Below are 18,904 nucleotides of genomic sequence, written 5' to 3' on the forward strand. Positions count from 1 at the left end.
TTTTGAATCGGACATCAAAATTGACACTGATTTAAAATGGCGTATATTATTAGCCACACATTTATGATAGCTCAGAATTTATTCAGGATAATTCCTAAATTATTAAAGTCTGTTTTGTGTTCATTCTGAGTAAAAACTTTTCAGCTGCTTCCTCGTAGAAGGATTTGTGAAAGGATTTGTCGCTGATAATTTAAATTTTTGATATGATGACATATATAATATAGCAGTCTGTATCCCTCGTGGATTGGGTGTCTTGTATTATATTTTTTGTATTGTATTTATTCGTTCATTTCAGACAATTGCTGTACAATAATGCACAAAGTAAAGGAAACATTCACAAAAGCAATAAACAATGTAGCAAATAACCAAATAGCAGAAGATTTCATTATGCCTGAAAGGGAGTGGGAAGAAGAAAACTTATTTAATCCCACCCCCGATTATCCTTAATATAATATAATCAGAAAAAATTCTCACTTCCATAGTCGTATATACACACATGGAAACTAATAATTCATTGATTTGGATCTACGTAACGAAAAATTTGAAACAAGGTGGCGTTACCATTGGTAACCGATAACATATACAGACTTGAATACAAGTATACCAACAATGGTAATGAACAGTATACCAGGAATGGTAAAGAAACAACATAAACACACTCAGTAATGTTGATGTGAACTCAAGACCCATATTCTACATACTGCGACCAAACTGTACGTTTATATTGGAGTTTGAATCTATGAACATTTTGGCATTGCTTGTGTTGAGTGTCCAGGTTGTTCCACAACTTAACCCCACATACAGATACACAAAAATGTTTACGGGTAGATTTTGTTTCTGGTATTTTGAAATTTCCATACCCTCTTAAATTATGAACTGTCTCTTTTAATTTGAAAAACTGTTGTATATTATTTGGCAATGTTTTATTAAATGCTTTGTACAGAATAATTAATGTGTTATATTTCACAAGATCATTGAATTTTAATAACTTAGACTGAATAATAAGACTGTGGAAGTATAATATCAATCAGTGACATGTGGAAAGGAAAGTTAAAAAAAAAACAAAAAGTAAAATGGGCCTTGCAAAAGCTATTTTGTGTGACAAATTGGACAAAATGCAGTTCTTTTGATAAACTCTGTTTCCATTTTTGCATATTCAAAAAAGGCTTTGAATTTACAAAGAGCCAAGAAAAGCATCACTGTTTGGTGGAACTATGCCAAACTACTCTACATGTCTGAACAGATCAAATGATTTCTGTAGGTTTAAAAACTTTAAAGGTGTAACACATGTCAAAAGATAATTAATTATTATTTCACTATTTTCACTGACAAAACTAAATCACTGTAATTTCTGTTTGGATAGATTGTAAAAAAAAAGGACAAAGCACTGGCTGGGGTCGTTTGACTTCTCCCTACTGTCCTGTAGGTGGCAGCAGAGGGCCATCAATAGCTCAAGGTTTATTATTGCGTCCATCTAAGGATGAGGTCATTCTGGTGCACCACTCCAGTCCCACCAACCTGCTCCAATAACTATTACAGTCATCGAAACCAGGACTGTTATATATCACACTGAGATTTTATATAACCTCCTGCAATCCACACTGAAGTATAATGTCAGAAGGCTTTAAGGGACAGGCGAGGTGTTGGGTGTGTCTGGAGGCAAACGCATGATGTGCATCAGGACTCTGTTTTCCTAATTCTAACTTGCAATTAAAGAAAAATCCATCACACTGTGTCGAAGCCCCTAATCCAATCAGCGAACATCAGGCACAAATGGAGATGGCCATCGTGCTTTCTGATTGTCCTAATTGGATGATTCACGCTGGCTTAGGAGAGCGGTCATCATCTCCATCCACTCTGGACCGCAGTGCTGATCCCTCGTGCTGACAAAGGGGAAAACTAAAAGACTTGTCCTTTTCTCCTTCAACTTGCATGGTCTGAATCTCCAAAATGCTTCAAATCTGTTCATGTTATGTTTAGAATGTGGATACAGTGTGTTCTCTGCACATTTACGCTGTATTTCAGTATGACTGAATCATATTTCCACTGGACAGTTACAAAGTTGAACTTGTAGGCCGTGTTGGTAAAAGAGGCTCTTTAATGAAGTAACATCATTTCTATTTGAATCTAACATCACTGAAAACTTGTAAATCAGATTGTTGTTTTTTTTTTATTACATGTGTGGTTTGTGTCCTGATGTGACTCTATAGTCAGTTTCAGAGGGGCCATGTAAGGTGAAGCTGCTTATCTTAGTACCAAATAAACTGGCCCAGTGCCCGAGATACTTCAGCGGGTATATAAGGTACACACATCTGAAACCTCCTCATGACACAGTGTGACAGGAATGGTTGAAAGCAGATGGGGGAAAAAATGTCAAGACTATTTTAAAGGGCATGTGCCAGTCTCAGCCCAGTTTCAGTTGCATGAAATGTAATGAATAGTTGGTCCTTGATTAGTCCAAATGAATAAATTGAACTGAGATGAGATCAAATTGGCTCTGTGGATAGATCTTTTTAATTTCACTGCTCCTAATGAGCTGCAAAATTGAAACCTTGAACGAGCATGAGGCATATTTGAGGTATTAGCATATACATGCCCTGAAACGGCACAGCCCAGATCCTTTAAAACCGTACTGGCTGCTAATAGTCATTGGGAAGCCTATTTTTAAGGTTTTATTTTTTTTTTTCTGCTTTATCCAATTTAGGGTGGCAGAGGGCTGGAGGGAGCCCCTCCTGAAAATGAGGCAGGAATATTCACCCTAGACAGATCACCAATCCATCAAAGTGAAAACAGAAAGAGCAGATTTCACCAGTAAACCTCACGCTAACAAACCAGTTGGATTTTGAAGTGAATGCTGCTGAAAGTTCAGTAAAAGCCTATTTGATCATCAACAGTAAACTACCATGACTGTTATAATTTGATGTGAACCTAACCAAACAAAAGCTATTATTTTAACATGATGCAGCTGAGATCTGAGCTTCATGCAGATAGATATGTGTCTGCATGCAGACACTAACCAGTTCTCAGACATCGAACCCCCCCCCCCGCTATACATCCAGCAGTTCGCTCTGTAGTTCTCTGCAGGAGGCAAACTGCTGCATCAGGTATTCTCTTTGATGAGACGAGAACAAAACCCGCCACACAATGTGTGTACACCAACCATCTCCTGCAATGCTGTGCAGTAAAGACCCCCGACTGACTGCTGCCGTCAATGAATCTAAGATGTAAAATGTTGATTGTGTGTCTCTGGAGCACTACTGCCGTTTGAGAGAGCCGGTCTCTCTGCCTGCAGAGTGAATACAGTGACGAAGATCTTGACAAAGGCGTGTGCACGAGCTTACATACTATGCTTTGCAGTGGGAGAGTATTTAACCCAAAAGACATTCACACAAGGACACCATGAGCATGTGTTCAAATATAAAAATCACAATTAGAGGTTGTTTTTTTTTCCCTCAATGTTTACATAAAATAACTACACAATTTTTTTTTAAAATCCACCTTTTGATACCCTGCTCAGGTGATGTCATGTAGTGGTCAGTCGTGAACGCGCATTCCTGCACAGGAATGGCGTGCACGCGCGTCACGCACGGGCCTCGGTGAAACAAAGAAGACGTGAACGAGGTTGTTTTGATCCAGTCAAGGTGGAGGAGCAGCAGCAGGAGGAAGAGGAGGAGGAGGAGGAGGAGGAGGATGGAGGTCCAGAGCATCATCATCATCCAGGTCGTCTCCTCGCTGCTCAGGCTAATAAAGCAGGTGACGTCATCCTGGACTCCAGAAGGGGGCGTGGCCTCAGGCCGTGACAGGCGTGATTGACAACTGGGCTTTATTAAAGGCACAATCAGCCATAAAAGACAGCTCATAATGACCAGATCTTTATAAAACACCAAAAATAAACCACTACATTCAGATTTTGATTTAATCTTAATCTGAAAACACAGCTCGGCACATGTTGAAAGTCTAAAAAGCCTACTAAAGTCTTGGCTTTATTACAAGAAGTTAACATTAAGTTAACATTGTTAAAATATTAAGTGCATATTACTATGATTTTAGATCACATGTTTTCCCTGATCAATACAATCTTTTTCTTTTAATCCATCGATAGTATCGCTCATGTTTTAATTCATTCCACGATGGAGAAAGCAGTACAGTCATGTTGCTGGCTCATGAAGCAAATTGAACTAAGGCACTGTAATTATGGTCATCAAATTGCCCTGCTATACAATTGAAATGACTCTGCCCTTAATCGCTCCTCTTTTCTTCTTCTGTCATGCCAATTTCTTTTGGTGCGTGTGTCCCTGACATGTCGGGACGTATTCCAGCCAGCGGGACGCGCGGTCCGGCTGCGGTGTCTCTTTAAAAGGCGATCCCGTGCGCGCAATCCAGGGGGCTGGCCCTTCATCGACTTGCAGGCGTGTGTGTGTGCGTGCGTGTGTGTATATGTGTGTGAGTGAGAGAGAGAGAGAGAGAGAGAGAGAGAGAGAGAAAGAGAGAGAGAGAGAGAGAGAGAGAGAGAGAGAGAGAGAGAGAGAGAGAGAGAGAGTTTATGTGCCTACCTAAGTGTGTGTGCGTATGTGTGTGTGACAGAGTGAGAGTGTAAGTGTGTGTGGACTGTGGAGATACAGTAGTAACCCGGAGTGAGGTGGCAGTCTTATTCCACATCGACACCGACTTGCCCTGCATTCATCCCATCTCCCTCTTCGCAGCGCAATTGAGGAGTGAAAGAGAGAGAGAAAGAAAGAAAAAAGGAGTCGAGATGGCATCTGGAAATGTCTCTGGACAATCTGGGATCTAGCTTTTGTTTTCTTGACAATACGGAGTACGAGTGACTGGCCGTGCGAGGTATTTCATTTAAAGTGTTCGTGGGGAAGATTTATCTCCCAGAGAAATGAGGTTTGGGCTCTCTCACCTCAGACACGGGTCTCCAGAAGGAGGATTCAGATGGTCTGACGGGAGTGGGGTTTTAGTGCAGGCTGGATCTCCTGTTAACGAACATGTAACGATTCATTATGAATCCATTGAGCCCAGAAAGGACCGTGTTTTCATTCTGGACAGTTCGTGGTATTTCTAGGAGGCAGTAACAGAGCGTGTTCACTGACAGGTCGCTGTTTGTAATGTTTTGTGGAGTGCTTAAGTAAACTGGATGTTTTATATCCCCTCATGCTCTCTAATGTCTTCAACAGGCGTGAATCGGTAAGTTGCTGCTGGCCCCGCTGGGACTCCGCTGGTGTGGAACAGCAACAAAGGACGGGAGCGCGCATTCATGGGACGCGACTTTGACAGCTCTCCATTTCTTGTCTTATAACTTTGTTACCTGACATCTGGGGCGAGATCGCAACAGGAGCCGGAGATCATGGCAGAGGCTCCGCTCCCCGACCCACTCCCGGACCTGGACGTGGCCATCGACCCGGACTTTGAGCCCCAGAAGCGGCCCAGGTCGTGCACCTGGCCGCTGCCGCGACCCGACTCCGGCGCGGTGAAACCGGAGAGCAATGACACAGATATCATACCCGAGGAAGAGGATGATGAAGAGGACAATGCCACCCCGACGCCCATCGGTGTCAGTGGCTCCGGCGTGGCCACAGAGGACCAGAGCAGCAACAGCCCCGTGGCCGACGGAGCGCTCTCCTCCCCGGGCCAGGACAGCGGAGGCTCCCCGCTCCCCACGCACTCCCCCTCGGCCACATCTGGCGCGCTGACCCCCAGCAGCCTAGCGGCCCAGCAGACCCCGAGGAAATCCTCATCTCGCCGCAACGCCTGGGGGAATCTATCCTACGCCGACCTGATCACCAAAGCCATCGAGAGCGCGCCGGACAAGAGACTGACCCTGTCCCAGATCTACGACTGGATGGTCAGATCCATCCCGTACTTCAAAGACAAAGGCGACAGCAACAGCTCCGCGGGATGGAAGGTAAGAGCGGCCCCCCACCACCACCACCACCTGCACACCCCCTCCTTCCTCCAGCAAAACAAAAACAAAAAAGCATGTGGCTTGTAAACCCACTGGCGTGCGCGCACGCATTCATTTTACGCTGCGTAATCTGGTTTTTACGAGCGTCCATTTGGGTCGTCTGACTATCATTAAACCCCCTAATTGTCATTTTAATGGGAACCACAGATCAGTCCGAATAAAACTACAGGAAAAAAAAGCATTAGGAAGCCAGTGAAGCACGTGGATCTCCTTCAGCAGAGATCTGAGAGGGTTTGCAGAGTTGTATTTCTGACATACACCAATTCCACCTAATTCTCTTCAGAGATAGTACCTACTGGCAGGCAGTGCGGTTTGCAGTGCATGATCTTTGACAAGCCTCAGTCATGATATGACTTGATGAGAGGAACTGGAGCAAACACACATCATAACCTGTTTGTCTGGAAACACAGTTGCCTATTTTGAGTGATGCAATCCCTGCTTAAGACTCTCAGGGAATGATAAAATTACATAAGACAGTTAAGGTGTGGCAGCTAATCCAATAATGGGACCAGTGATCTGAACATAAACAAAATGATCTGACAGTAAACACGGCGTGTAGACGTGAATCCTGAGAATATATGTTTTCTTTATGTGTAGCCATTTCTGTCATACATCAACACGGTTCAATGTGTGCGTCTTCTTTCAGTGGTTTGTCTGTTTTTGTGGTTACTTAGTAATGACGTTGTGGCCTTAACTGCACTTTTTCCCATTTACATCTAAAAGTTGAACTTCTGTCATGTTACTGTAACCAGGCTCTGCCCTGTTTGCCATTTGTTATGTAAACCTTGGCAGCGATCTGTCAGTCTCTTGGGTCAGGTATGCGACTGCCAAGGTTGCTGATCCTGCCATGGGGGAATTACATAACTGCATAGTTGCCCTGAGTTTGGGGCGAGCTGTTATGGGTAAAGCTTCTTTTTGGAAGACATCGATCTGATCCCTCAAAAGACGCACCGGCCCGCCCCGTGGAAAGAGAGGCCAAGTAGGAGAAAGGCACAAAAGGTCAGAGAGCAGAGATTAACATACATCAGAAGCTGAAGGACCGGTCCCATGGGGGTGTGGAGCCTATAGGCCATATTTTCTCAAGGCTTCTCAAGTTTTGCCATGCGATACGCTTCGGTGAAGAGCAATTGGGAGATTGCATGTGTACCCTGACCATGTCAAGGCTGGGTTCACCGTCACCATGCGGGGTTGCTGCTCCTGGAATTTCGGGCATGAGGGCCAGGCTGTCAGTGGTTTAGTGTTACACATGGCCCGTCAGTAAATCTTGGCTGCAGCTTACAGCCAGTGCCCTCTTTAGTGTTCCTATAAAACACTCTTTTCAGGAGAGCCTTCTGCTGTTTCAGTGCAAACGGCGAGTAGTGGCCCTGCACAAATCAGGGACTTGTGAATTAACTTGATGAACGGAGGCTTAATGCGAGCATGAAACATCTGTATTTATGATGTTATTCAGATTATACAGTACAATAATGAGAACCAATACCAGAATAATGTGATATTTGGACCCATCCCATAGGTAGAATACATTCTTCTCAAAGATCACATAGATTGCCCAGAATCTTCATCTTTTCCAAGATTTGAGAGGTGTCACATCTCAGTAATGAGACCCACACCTGTCAGAAGCTACGCTTAGATGTTAGTGAAAAGCCCATGAAACCAAAGACCAGCCCCAGGTTTTCAGAGCACTACTTCTATACTGAGACTTTTTCTACGACCCTTCCCCTCTCCATTTCACTCTCATAGACTCTTACGTTTCGCCTCCACTCAGAGCAGAGTTTGAGCACCTTCAGTTTTTTGCAGCTTCGGCAACTTTTTTTTTTTTTTTTTTTGAGGAGATTTGCTCAACAAATCCTGGTAATCCCCTCTGGTTTTGTTTCTCTGATTCTACAGACATTATTCTGCTTCATGTCTCTGTGAGTTAGCAGACCTGAAAAAAAGTTTTTTTTTTTTCTTTTTGTCAAACAGGGAGCATTAACACTTTTATCATCATTGATTGTCTTTGACTGATGAGAGCCACTGGATATGCTTTTAATAGCAACAGACTGTTCGGTCATTTACTTGTTCTTGCACAATAAGTAGCAGCACACTCTCCGACAACTATGAACTAACCCTGACTGTTAGGTACATATTTGCCTTCATAGGGCTGAGTCCCATCACTTTATTTGAACAAAGCTGAAATATGTCACGCACTGAACTGCAAACAGCAAGTTCACGCTCACATTCACAGACGTGTTGACTTTGGTAGAAAATTCAGGTTTTTGTTCAAATGAAGATGAGCTTAGCGTGAAATTTTTTTTTTTTTTTCTATTTCAGGATAAAAAGTGTTGACACAGGCGTTTAGGTATTTTATTTGCACTTCAGTCAAAAAATGCTGAGACATACCGAACAACACAATTCTCTTTTGCTCAAGTGTAAGATTTTCCAAATAAACTAAACAGAATCAGAAACTTTCATGACTAAGTTGAAATGTTCCTTCTTCCTCTTTCCTGATGTCACATACCGTGCTGTCCTGAAGGGGAAAGCCTGCTTCACAGCTGATGAAATATGTGCTAAGAGGAGCTTTGGTACAGCAGGGGAGTGGAAGGCTGCAACTCAAAATAGCACCTGTAAACAGTACATAACTGTCTGAGCGCGTGTCGTTGCATAAAAGAAAGATTAGTAGCACCTGCGTGTGCACTGTGTTAGTGTGTGTGTGTGTGTGTGTGTGTGTGTGCATGCGTGCAGGTATTCCTGACTGCAGTGAACTTTGTGCTCTGGTGTTACTTAACCGTGCTGCAGTAAGCTCACCGTCCATGATGGCCGCTCATCACAAGCCGGGACCCAGTTATGTCATATTCTCCTTTAAGGTTAAGAGATTTTAGCAGCGACGCGGCGCTACATACAAGGTACCGATGTAGTTCTGACTACCAAAGATTACTTTCACATCTCAGGTTTCTGTGTGTGTCTTTAAACCGGTCACACAGTCTCGCCCAGACACGCACAGCCATATTTAGTGCATTTGTCTGGTCATGTTCAGGCTTATCACCCCGGCTCATGACTGTGAGTCTCTGATGCCTTAAATATACCTGGCGCTCAAATTAGGTTTGCTTAAGAGGATTTCTCCGTTTTACAAGTCCTTAACTTTGAAGTGCTGAAAAAAGTAGGGATCAATTTGAACATGAAATCATTAAATGTATAAAGTTGTTTTTTTTTTGTTTTTTTTTTAATTAATTTGTGTTTGTCGGTATTTTGTGCTCACATGAAATCACAAACACTAATCTATGTTCCAAAGAATGAAACACAGCCCATGGTAGAACTGAAGACATGAAGCTAGTCCTTTGCAGGAGGTGTTCATCATTTCATGAGGGTGAATTCACCTGCTTAATAAGAATTCACACTTCTCACAGTCTGGGGTCTACATGCGATGACTGGCTGAGGAAATTCCTCTGATACTGTAGAAAATACCCCAAAAGATTAGCTGTGTGTGTGTGTGTGTGTGTGTGTGTGTGTGTGTGTGTGTGTGTGTGTGTGTGTGTGTGTGTGTGTGTGTGTGTGTGTGTGTGTGTGTGTGTGTGAGAGACACATTTAGAAGTCTCCTTAGATGGAGCTGGCATGGTGCCAAACTGGAAGAAATGAACCTGGGGTGGGGGTGGGGGTAGGGGTTGAGGGGGGGTGGGGGGGTTGGTTGGGGCTAAAGGAGGAGAAGGGGTGGGGTGCATTTTGGGGGGTGGGGAGCAAATTAATGAGCTTTGCACTAAATTGGTGTATTACATCTGGCCCCTGGCTGTGATTCCCAAAGGAGATGTTTGAGGGTGTGTGAGGCTAAAGGGCTGATGGGTAATGGGAACCCACCAGCTCAGCCCCCCCCCGCCCCCCCCCCCCCAATTCTGAATGGTGTCACCTGAAGCAGTCAAGGAGGGAACCCCCAGGTCCTGTTCTAGTTTCATTTTCCAATCAATGGACACGTTTTTCCCTAAACGGCAGAGGAGCTTCGTCTCCTTTGGACTCCTTAAGATTACAGATGGTTTAAAAACGAGTAGGATGCTTTGAAGTCGCATCAACAACTTTGCACAGTGTGTTTTCAGCCCAACATGGAGGCGAGTTATGATGCTGGGTGATGACGCTTGGCTTGCGGCTGGTGCCAGAGTTCATGATGGAGGTGGAGGCTGGGGTCAAGGTCAGGGTTCACATTCTTTCACTCTGTAATCGAAGAGTGTGGAAACAATGTGCTCTGCGACGTGAGCCTTTCATAGTGATAAAGAGACAGACTATAATGACCTGAACTCACTGTTTTCCTTGGGTTACTTTAGATTTGTTATTAACTAAGGTTGCAGCAGGTCGATTCCTCTTTCCAGGAAAAATCCAGTGAAAGCTCCATAGTTACAGGTGGCCAGAAACATGACTAATATGAATGCTAATGGGGTGTAAATGAGCAGCCGATCACCGATGAGTCAACGTTGTGTTCACAAGTTGTTTCATTGCCTCTAAATGTTACATTAATCCTTTGCTGCAGGTCGAACGATCTTGGTTTTTTGCAGAAGGCATTGTTGATGCTGCAGAGCTTTTTCCACTCTTAACTAGAGTTAAAGTCGCACTACTGTCAATGACTTGCTTATTTTAAGGAATTAGGATTTTCTTCAGAGTGAAATAATGAAGAGAGGGATGTCCTCATACTTTTGGCCGCAGTATGGTTGTGGAGAAAGATCTCCATCTGTCGCTCTTTGTCTTTTCCGCTGTCTCTCAGTCTGTCCGTCTGACTGTGTGTTACAGACAAAGTTATTTGTCAGACTGTGTGTTATAATTAGTCAAGGATTTTGAACATGCAACTCAGTAGTTGCCTCAGTAGCCCCTTGTGTGTGTGTGTGTGTGTGTGTGTTCGCGTGTGTAATCAGAGCTTGTCCAGCCCTTTACAAAATGGTTGTTAAAGGGTTGGACAAGAATAGCATATTTTTGCATCGTCTCTCCATTTCCCCCTCATCGTTTTCTGCATCTTCGCCGCCCATGTTACCTCCTGCACGGTCTGTTCTCCTCAAAGACACTTCTCAATTATTCAGTGCACTTGGGATGAATTCAGATCGCTGTATGAATTTTTAAGAGCCTGTTCTTGGCTAAAGGCTGACCCCCTTTTCCCCTGTTTTTTTTTTTTTTTTTTTTCACAGTTTCTGTCTCTCCTTCACTGTTTTTTTTTTTTACTCCGGTCTCGTTTCTCAGCCTCTCACGCCATCCCTCATTATTTTCCTGCCAGCTCCCTCATTTGTCTGGATGTAAAACACTGTGGCGAGCGAAAACAAACCATTTCCCTGTAGCTTACTTCTGTTCGTCTAAAAGCAAAATTCTTGAAATCTGTTGTGGGCTCTAATGAATGGAGATAAATCTTGGGCCTCTCCTCTCATCACAAACAAGGACTAAAGGGATTCAGGGGAGTATCCCTTGATTCCTTCTTGTCTTTTTGTGGTCAGTATTCTAACAGTGCAGCATTTTTTTTGGAGCAATTTCAGAATAAATAGCTTCAAGACCTCAGTGCAGCTGAACTATTTCACAAACCCCAGATCAAGAGATATTTCGACTTCGAATTAGCAATCCTGTGTTTTGCTTAACCGTACATGTGTTTAAGAGACACAAAGATACAGCGAGCCAGCTGCGGGTACATGCCCGGTCCTTGATAAGATCTAAAATACAAACACTTGTGTCTCACATACTGATTACATGCTGGGGGCTGGATTTAAGTTGGCATTCTGCCCCGTGCACAGTAAGCACAAACTTCTGCAGGGGAGAGGAATTACTCAACGCCACGGAAAACAGGACTCTCTCCAAAGATATGCAACCCTGTAAAGCCACAGCGTATCCTTTGCGCAGTCAAGCTTTTGAATGTGATCAAAGAACATAAACTTAAGAGGAGGTGGTGTTTCCTTTGGACAGAACAAAGCCAGTTGTTTTTCACTAAGAAAGCCAACGGCTGTGACATACATACACTTTACAGTCAATCCTCTTAAAGAATCATGATCAAGAATACATATTCTCACATGTTCCCTCCTTTTAAAACCATCCCTATAAATATCTTAATTTTCCGGCTTCAGTTCACCCTCGTAATCCTGCAGAAAGAAAATTACCTGGTAATATTCAGTTTATTACTAATAAAGCGCGTGAGCGGCAATGCTGGTACTATAATTTAATGGAGCCTGCATGCTAACAAAGCATGGGTGGAATTTTCCCAGGAGATTAACTTTAAATTTGTCCACTGCTGCCATAAACCAGAGACTTGAAGGTCTGTCGTGCATTTTCCGAGAGGCTGTTGAATCGCCAGCATTTCTGCCACAGACCATCGAGTCACCCTCATGCTACAAAACATGTGTTCAACATCAGATTACACAGATCTTTAAAAACTGTCCGTGCTGGAAACGTGTGCTCCTGCAAGATAAGTGTATCAAAGTGCAGCGTCGAAGTGGCAGGAAGAGTTTGGGGTTTAAAGGGGGGAGCAAGAAGACCACTGCAGTGGCAGAAATTCAGCTTTACAAGAAAAAAAAAAATACACAGAGATCTTACAGTTGTGTAATTCACCCTGACCTTTGACCTCTCCTGAGAGCGACTTTCTCCACCGAATAAATTACATAGAGCAGAAAGTTGGAGTTGGGCAATAGCAAATGGACACTTGTCGGACTGGAAAATCGTGCCGTGGACGAGAAAAACTGCCTTTTGGGCTTTGAAGGAAAGGAAATGTAGGAAAGCGGCAATCATACATCCCCTCGCCGAGGACGTTCTGCTCCGTCTAAATGGAGTAACCAGCGACTGGCCCGAGATGGGAATTCACTGTACACAAGTGATTTAACGTTGGGCAACAGAGGGAGTGTGAGAAAATGTGGAATGATGCCTTCAAGTGATGTGCGAAGTATGAACGGATTAGATCCAAATGGGTTCAAGAGAAAACATGTCATAGTTTCCCATCAATTCCAAATTCTTGTGGTTTCCAGTAATATGTACGACGATCATACAGAACGTGTATGATATAAATAATGTGAAGAGTACTGTCCCAAGAGTAAGACCAGTGTCAACAATTAGTATGGGAAACATTTTTTTTTTTTTTCAATGCAGCAGATGTTGTGAGAAAGTGTTGCAGGCAGCAGATGAACGTCTGTATGAGTCTCAGATATAATAACTATCCCAAGCATTGCTATCCCCTCAGCTGTTGGAGATTTGCACTTGCATGCATAAAGGCATGCATACTTGTGCCTATGAGCGGGGAGGGGAGGGGGGCGTGGGCGTGGGCGGGGGGGGGGGGGGGGGGGGGGGGGGGGGGGGGGGGTTGTTGCTTGCATGTCTCCACAGCAACCGATAACTTGTCAACCAGGTGGAGGGACGACGCGCAGTTTGGGTGACAGCTGATAACAGAGTGACCCAGTGAACGTGTCTCCCTTCGCTTATACACACACACATGCACACATGCACACATGCACGCACGCACACTCACACACACACACACACACCCTGCACATACCTCCCATTCTGGCCTTCCCTCTCGGTTTCTCTGATAACCACATTGCTGAAGTGGGCCCCTTGCCTCGTTGCCTCCTCCTTCTACACCACTGTAATCCTCCACCTTCATCACCACACACACCAGCACATACCATGCACACACCGTCTGCGCGTGTTGCTCAACCCTATTTATATTCGCGGTGGCGTGTTCATATATATTTTGCGCAGAGAGTTAAAATTATAAGCAGGTAAAGCTCTAAATATCCCCTCCTCTCTGTCTACACCCCTTAATTACCCGTACTCCATCAACAGTCATCTGCCCGTGGCTCATTTGAAGTCATCATCACTGAATTTGGCTCACCAATGTGACTCAAGGCTTTTAAACTTTAATTTGTTTTCTTCTGAGCCTGTCTCTTTCAATTATGCCACTCCACCTGTCTGGCTTCACTGAGTCTGCGAAGAGGAGCCGGAGCTACTGTTTCTGTTTAACATTTAATTGACGACAATAAAGCTTTCTGTGCCCGAGGAGAGGAGAGTGCAGCTGATATAGAGGAAAAAATTATATATATATCTTTCATATGAGTCACTCACACCTAAAACCAGGATTCTCTGTTTTCTTTCTCACCCTCGTCCCATCTCTCACCTCTCGATCTACTCACACCCCTCCTTCCCAGCGAGGGTTAGAGCAGATTGATGACAGCAGATTAAACTGGGATTATGTTAGATTAAGAGTTTTGGAAGCCATAATTGCTGCTAAATTGAGCTAAACCACGTGTGTGCGTGACTCACAGGTACTTCTTATAAGTGATTGTGTAGTTAGGTCGCACAGTAGATTGTGCTGTATTGTGTTACTGTCACGGCTCTTTATTGAAAAGTCTTTTCATAATTATAATGGGAAATAGTTTGGATGCTTTCCATCCTGAATTTATTAACATGATTACCGAACACAGGCCTGCTCTACACTCAATTATTTCTGGCGGATATGAAGCTAATAAATTCCAGTGTCATGTATCATCTATCCAGCATACCCCAACGTACCCTCAAAACTGCTTTGTCTAACTTATGGTTGATGACTATGTGGGGGAGGCGAGGTACGTCCTGCCTGACTGGGGCGCAGCCTCACGCGATCTGCGTTCTCAGAGTCACGGCAGGACGCTCTCCAAGCACGGAGACGGCACTCCCAGATTTGATAAGCAAAGACCGAGAGTGCCACCGAGCAGCCATCCTGCTCGCCACCTGTCCAAGCCGCAGGCTCTCTGTGTGGACGCACAGGATTCTCTCTGTCTGTGTGAAATCCTATAGGTCAGAGTCACACATGCAAAGCGTGTCAGTTTCTGGTATGAATTACACAGCCCGAGATGTGTTGCCGTACACATGCTGGGCTTCAATGTTCCACATCCTCCACGCGCCATTAAAATACAGGAATTATGTTTTCACTTCTTTCTGGGCAACTGATAATGATTCCCATGATTTCCCTGCAGTAAGGTCTGCTTGAACCAGCGAGACAGAAAGACGGCAGCAGCTGAGGTTACATCAAAGAGAGTATGTGTGTGAGTGTGTGTGTGTGTGTGTGTGTGTGTGTGTGTGTGGGTGTGTGTGTGTCTTAATCGTTCCTGTTTGTGTGCATCTGAATGCATGTAAATGGCTTAAACACACAAAGGACATTATTTCCTTTTGTTCTTCTTGTGTAATGTATGTTTTTGCATGTACATCAGAGGGTGTTTCCACTCTGCCTGCCTGCACGAAACTGTGTGAGTACAGAGAAACATGCAAAGGGGAAAATTACAGATCCCCTTTTTTGGAGTGATTCTTGAGAAGCTCGAATCCATCTGCTGTTAAAAATTCAAGTCGTAATCCAGTGCCTCTACCCTTTGCTTTGGTTTAGAAATGCAAAAATCATACCTCATATTCTGTTGTTTCTTTGTGAACTATCTCAGCCTTTTCTGAAAGGATTTGACCAATCGTGGGCATGAGACAATGTTTTTCTTTTCAATAATTTTCAAATAATTTGCCCAGTCAAACTCTAAAGTTCATGACCAAAAATCTGCCCCATTTGGACCATTGTCTCCATCGGACTGCTATGCTCTATATGCTAATTAACTCTGCATATATGTCAGACCTGTTGATCACTTGTGGTTCATCTTTCTAATATACAGCTCTGTTGCCTTCACCCATTGTTCAAACATCAGATATATGTGATACGAGTGCATCCTCACAACTTCAGCAAGATGAAACTGATTTCGTGCTTGAGTACCTAATTTGACAGTTCTTCATCCTGTGAAACTAAATGTAAACTCCGAAAACAAAAAGAAGTGTTTTTCATTTCTGCTTGATCATGAATCTGTTGAGGTAGGTGCAAATCTATTCAAATCTATTATGGCATATTATCTGAGGATCTGCATCACCACCAGAACGAATAGTTTTGATGAAATTCTTGTAGTTATTTCACATTCACATTTCTTTTTTAAATCAAAGCTCAAATTACAAATCTCTGAAATCCCTGAGGTTTCCAGCTGTTTACGTTTTAATTATGCAGCTGCTAATATGAAAAATCTTCATTTTACTGGTTTAGTTTATGCTATTGTAATAAAATTCAGTAAAATAAATCATTCTCTATCTATCCAATTTATCAGTCTCGGTTGAAAAAAAAAAGTAGGCCAAGTCATGGACTTGAGGAGCCTGGCTCCCTTCGTCTGCCTTCTGTCTTCCTCTTGTCTTATCTGTTATCTTTTATGAGGCCTAGGTAAACCTTTGTATTTGCACACCTGGGTTTTATAAGCGAGAGTGGCGGGAGGAACGGGCTCGATAAGGGTCAGTAGTTATGGCTCCACGACACAGCCGCAGCAGATATGGGTCGATCCAGTAAGCATGCACCTACATGTCGACAGCATGAACAGATTGTTCAAACACTCAAAACTAAAAGCCTGAAACCATTTCAACTCCTGCTTTGCTGAAAGTGAAACCGTAGAGTTGGTGAAATTTGACGCTGGGCTTGTGCGTGGGGGCAAATCGACCTCAGAGCGACGAAGAGACAGGTCAGACCTCGGATGTTGGCCCAGTAACCCTAAAAGAGAAATTTCTGTCACACCTTTCACTCGAAAACCTACAGTCTCCAAATGAGTCAAATGCTTTGCGGATGAGTTTTGAAGTCAAACTTTTGAAATCAAATGATGCAGATGCCAAAAACAACATAAACAAACTATCAATAAAAGAGCGTCTGACTGTAAAGTAAACTGGCTAAAGGTTTATGTCTTTGTGAAGAATGGTTGGCAAAGTTTACTTTAACTTTAGGGTAAAGATATTTCAAATAGCTCTTACATGAACTTCAGCTTTCAGGACTCATAGATGCAGTTTTTACTTCAGCTGAAGGAAACTACGCAGACGGTTGTGGGAAGACGAGGACAAGTTTTTTCCAAGCAAAGGTCTGAAGGCATTTACAGCTTTCGAGGAAAACGTTACTGAAGACATGACTTGTCAGGTCAGCAGAGCAGAGCTATGCATGCAGACTTGAGCCGACAGGAACGAAAGGAGGTAGCTTTTCTGAATTGGCGAGAGCAGATTTCTCTCTTTAGGTATCTTCATGCTGCCGCCGCTCTGTCTCTCACCACGTGCTGGGGTGTTTTTTTCATCTGATGTGGGTATCTGGGCAGAGAAAATGCCCAGCAGTGTGTATGTGTGTGTGTGTGTGTGTGTGTGTGTGTGTGTGTGTGTGTGTGTGTGTGTGTGTGTGTGTGTATGTGTGTGTGTGTGTCTGGGTCTGTGCGTTTTATTGCTTATGGGGGCATGAAATCGCTCCAGAGCCTCAAGGCACATTGGGCACCGCTCTGCCCAGACACAGCCTCTTCCTCTCTCTGTGTTTTTTTTTTTACAGACACACACACACACACACACATCTTCCTTCATCTTCGCCCTGTGTGTCAGTGTGTTTACGGACACATGCGTCTCTGATTCCTTTCCACTGGTAGATGTTCCCTCCATTCCCACAGCGACCTTCATCCCAAGCAGCGAGCCGTCTGCCCATCAATCACTCAGCTCCTCGGTGCTGCTGAGGAGAGAAACCGATATCCAGAGACGCTGACCTCCAGACCCGGAGGGTCTCGGAGTGTCTCCATGGCGAGGACGGAACACAGACGTAAACACCGCGCTGGGACGGGAACATGACTGCGCCACACCAGGAAGAAATACGCTCACATAAAACCAGCTTGAAGCAGCAGCCAGTCAGGAGGACATTCTCCAGCGCACATTATGAATTCCCACACTCCGCTGCAGGCATCTGAATGTGTAGGAGCTCTGGTATAGTGAGGCCTTTGTGCTCATTATGAATATGTAGGCACGTGTGCCCGAGTGTAGTAGTGGTAGTAGTAATACTGTACGCAGAGGGGGGCTGGGCTATGTAAGGAAAAGCCCTGGCCTCAGCTGTTGTCGTACATTTCCCCCCAGAGAGATCCTCACTTTCCCCGCACATTTCCTTTCTGGCGGAAGCCTTCAGGTCAACGTGACGAGTAAAGAGCCACGGCGAAAGAGAACCAGAGCTGAGGAGACGAAAGTGGGCCCCTCGCTTCTTTTTTTTTTCTGCCTTTATCCTCCTCCATGTCCGTCCGGTTTTTTTTCTTCTTTTCTTTCTGTCGTTCTCTCAACATATTGGTTGTGGTGGTGTTGGGGGATGGGTACGTACAGTGGAGGAACTCGTGATCTGGCTGGAGTCAAATGAGCAAGACAGTATGTGCAGTCCCAGTCCCCACCCTCTGACACTGTTACTATCTATGTAGGAGGCTCGGCACTCAGACAACTGCAGGCAGGGATGAGCTAAAAGATACACAAACCCACCCTGTGTTAAAGAAGAAAAAAAAAAAAAACTTGATATCACTTCAATCAATGAGTCTTTCAACAGTTCTGGTTAGTTTAGATAGAAAAGATTTGATCCAGGGCTACAGACAGTCACACCACTCATGACTGCTCACAGGTACGTCAGAACACACACAGTGCTCGGCAAAAAACAGGCTGCGTTTTCAGGATTTTAAAGATATAACTGAGATGCGGGCGTCGCAGCTGACAGTTGTTCCACCTGAACCCTGTAACATCCCGAGCGTTTGTCCCACGCCCTCGTCTCAACACGCGAGCTCTCTTTAACGGGTCGTACCGGCCCCTCTAACCCGCTCACTTTCACAGTACAGTATAATTATCTCAAACCCCCTCACTCTGGAGAGAGCTTAGCCAGTTGAGTGTCCCCCCCCCCCCCCCCCCCCCCCCCCGACACAAGTAGACGGGTCAATATTGGTCAGGAATCCATTTTCATACGACCACTCGAGTCAATGTGTGCATTATTCATGAAGACCCGTCACCCCTGATAGGCTCGGCCGTCAGCTGAGAAAGGAGGAGGAACGTAAATCCATACCCAGAGTGTTGGCTCAGTGTCGGGAGCTGCATAAGCCTCCATCTCTTCAAATATGGGTTAGTGTGCCTCACGGTGCCTCTGCGCGCCTCCCCACG

At 44.4% G+C, this 18,904-nt stretch overlaps 1 protein-coding gene across 1 annotated transcript in view; it reads left to right on the plus strand.

Annotated features, from left to right (window-relative positions):
• The first annotated feature begins 4,531 nt into the window (after positions 1–4,531).
• foxo3b (forkhead box O3b) overlaps positions 4,532–18,904 on the plus strand; it is a 41,325-nt gene continuing 26,952 nt past the window's right edge. The window contains exons 1-2 of the mRNA XM_030110619.1: positions 4,532–4,839; positions 5,181–5,908. Of these exons, the coding sequence (XP_029966479.1) occupies positions 5,351–5,908 (558 nt within the window). The 5' untranslated portion in view covers positions 4,532–4,839; positions 5,181–5,350. The remainder of the gene's footprint in view (positions 4,840–5,180; positions 5,909–18,904) is intronic.

This window comes from Salarias fasciatus, chromosome 15 (assembly GCF_902148845.1).
Source record: "Salarias fasciatus chromosome 15, fSalaFa1.1, whole genome shotgun sequence".
Taxonomy (NCBI): Eukaryota; Metazoa; Chordata; class Actinopteri; order Blenniiformes; family Blenniidae; genus Salarias; species Salarias fasciatus.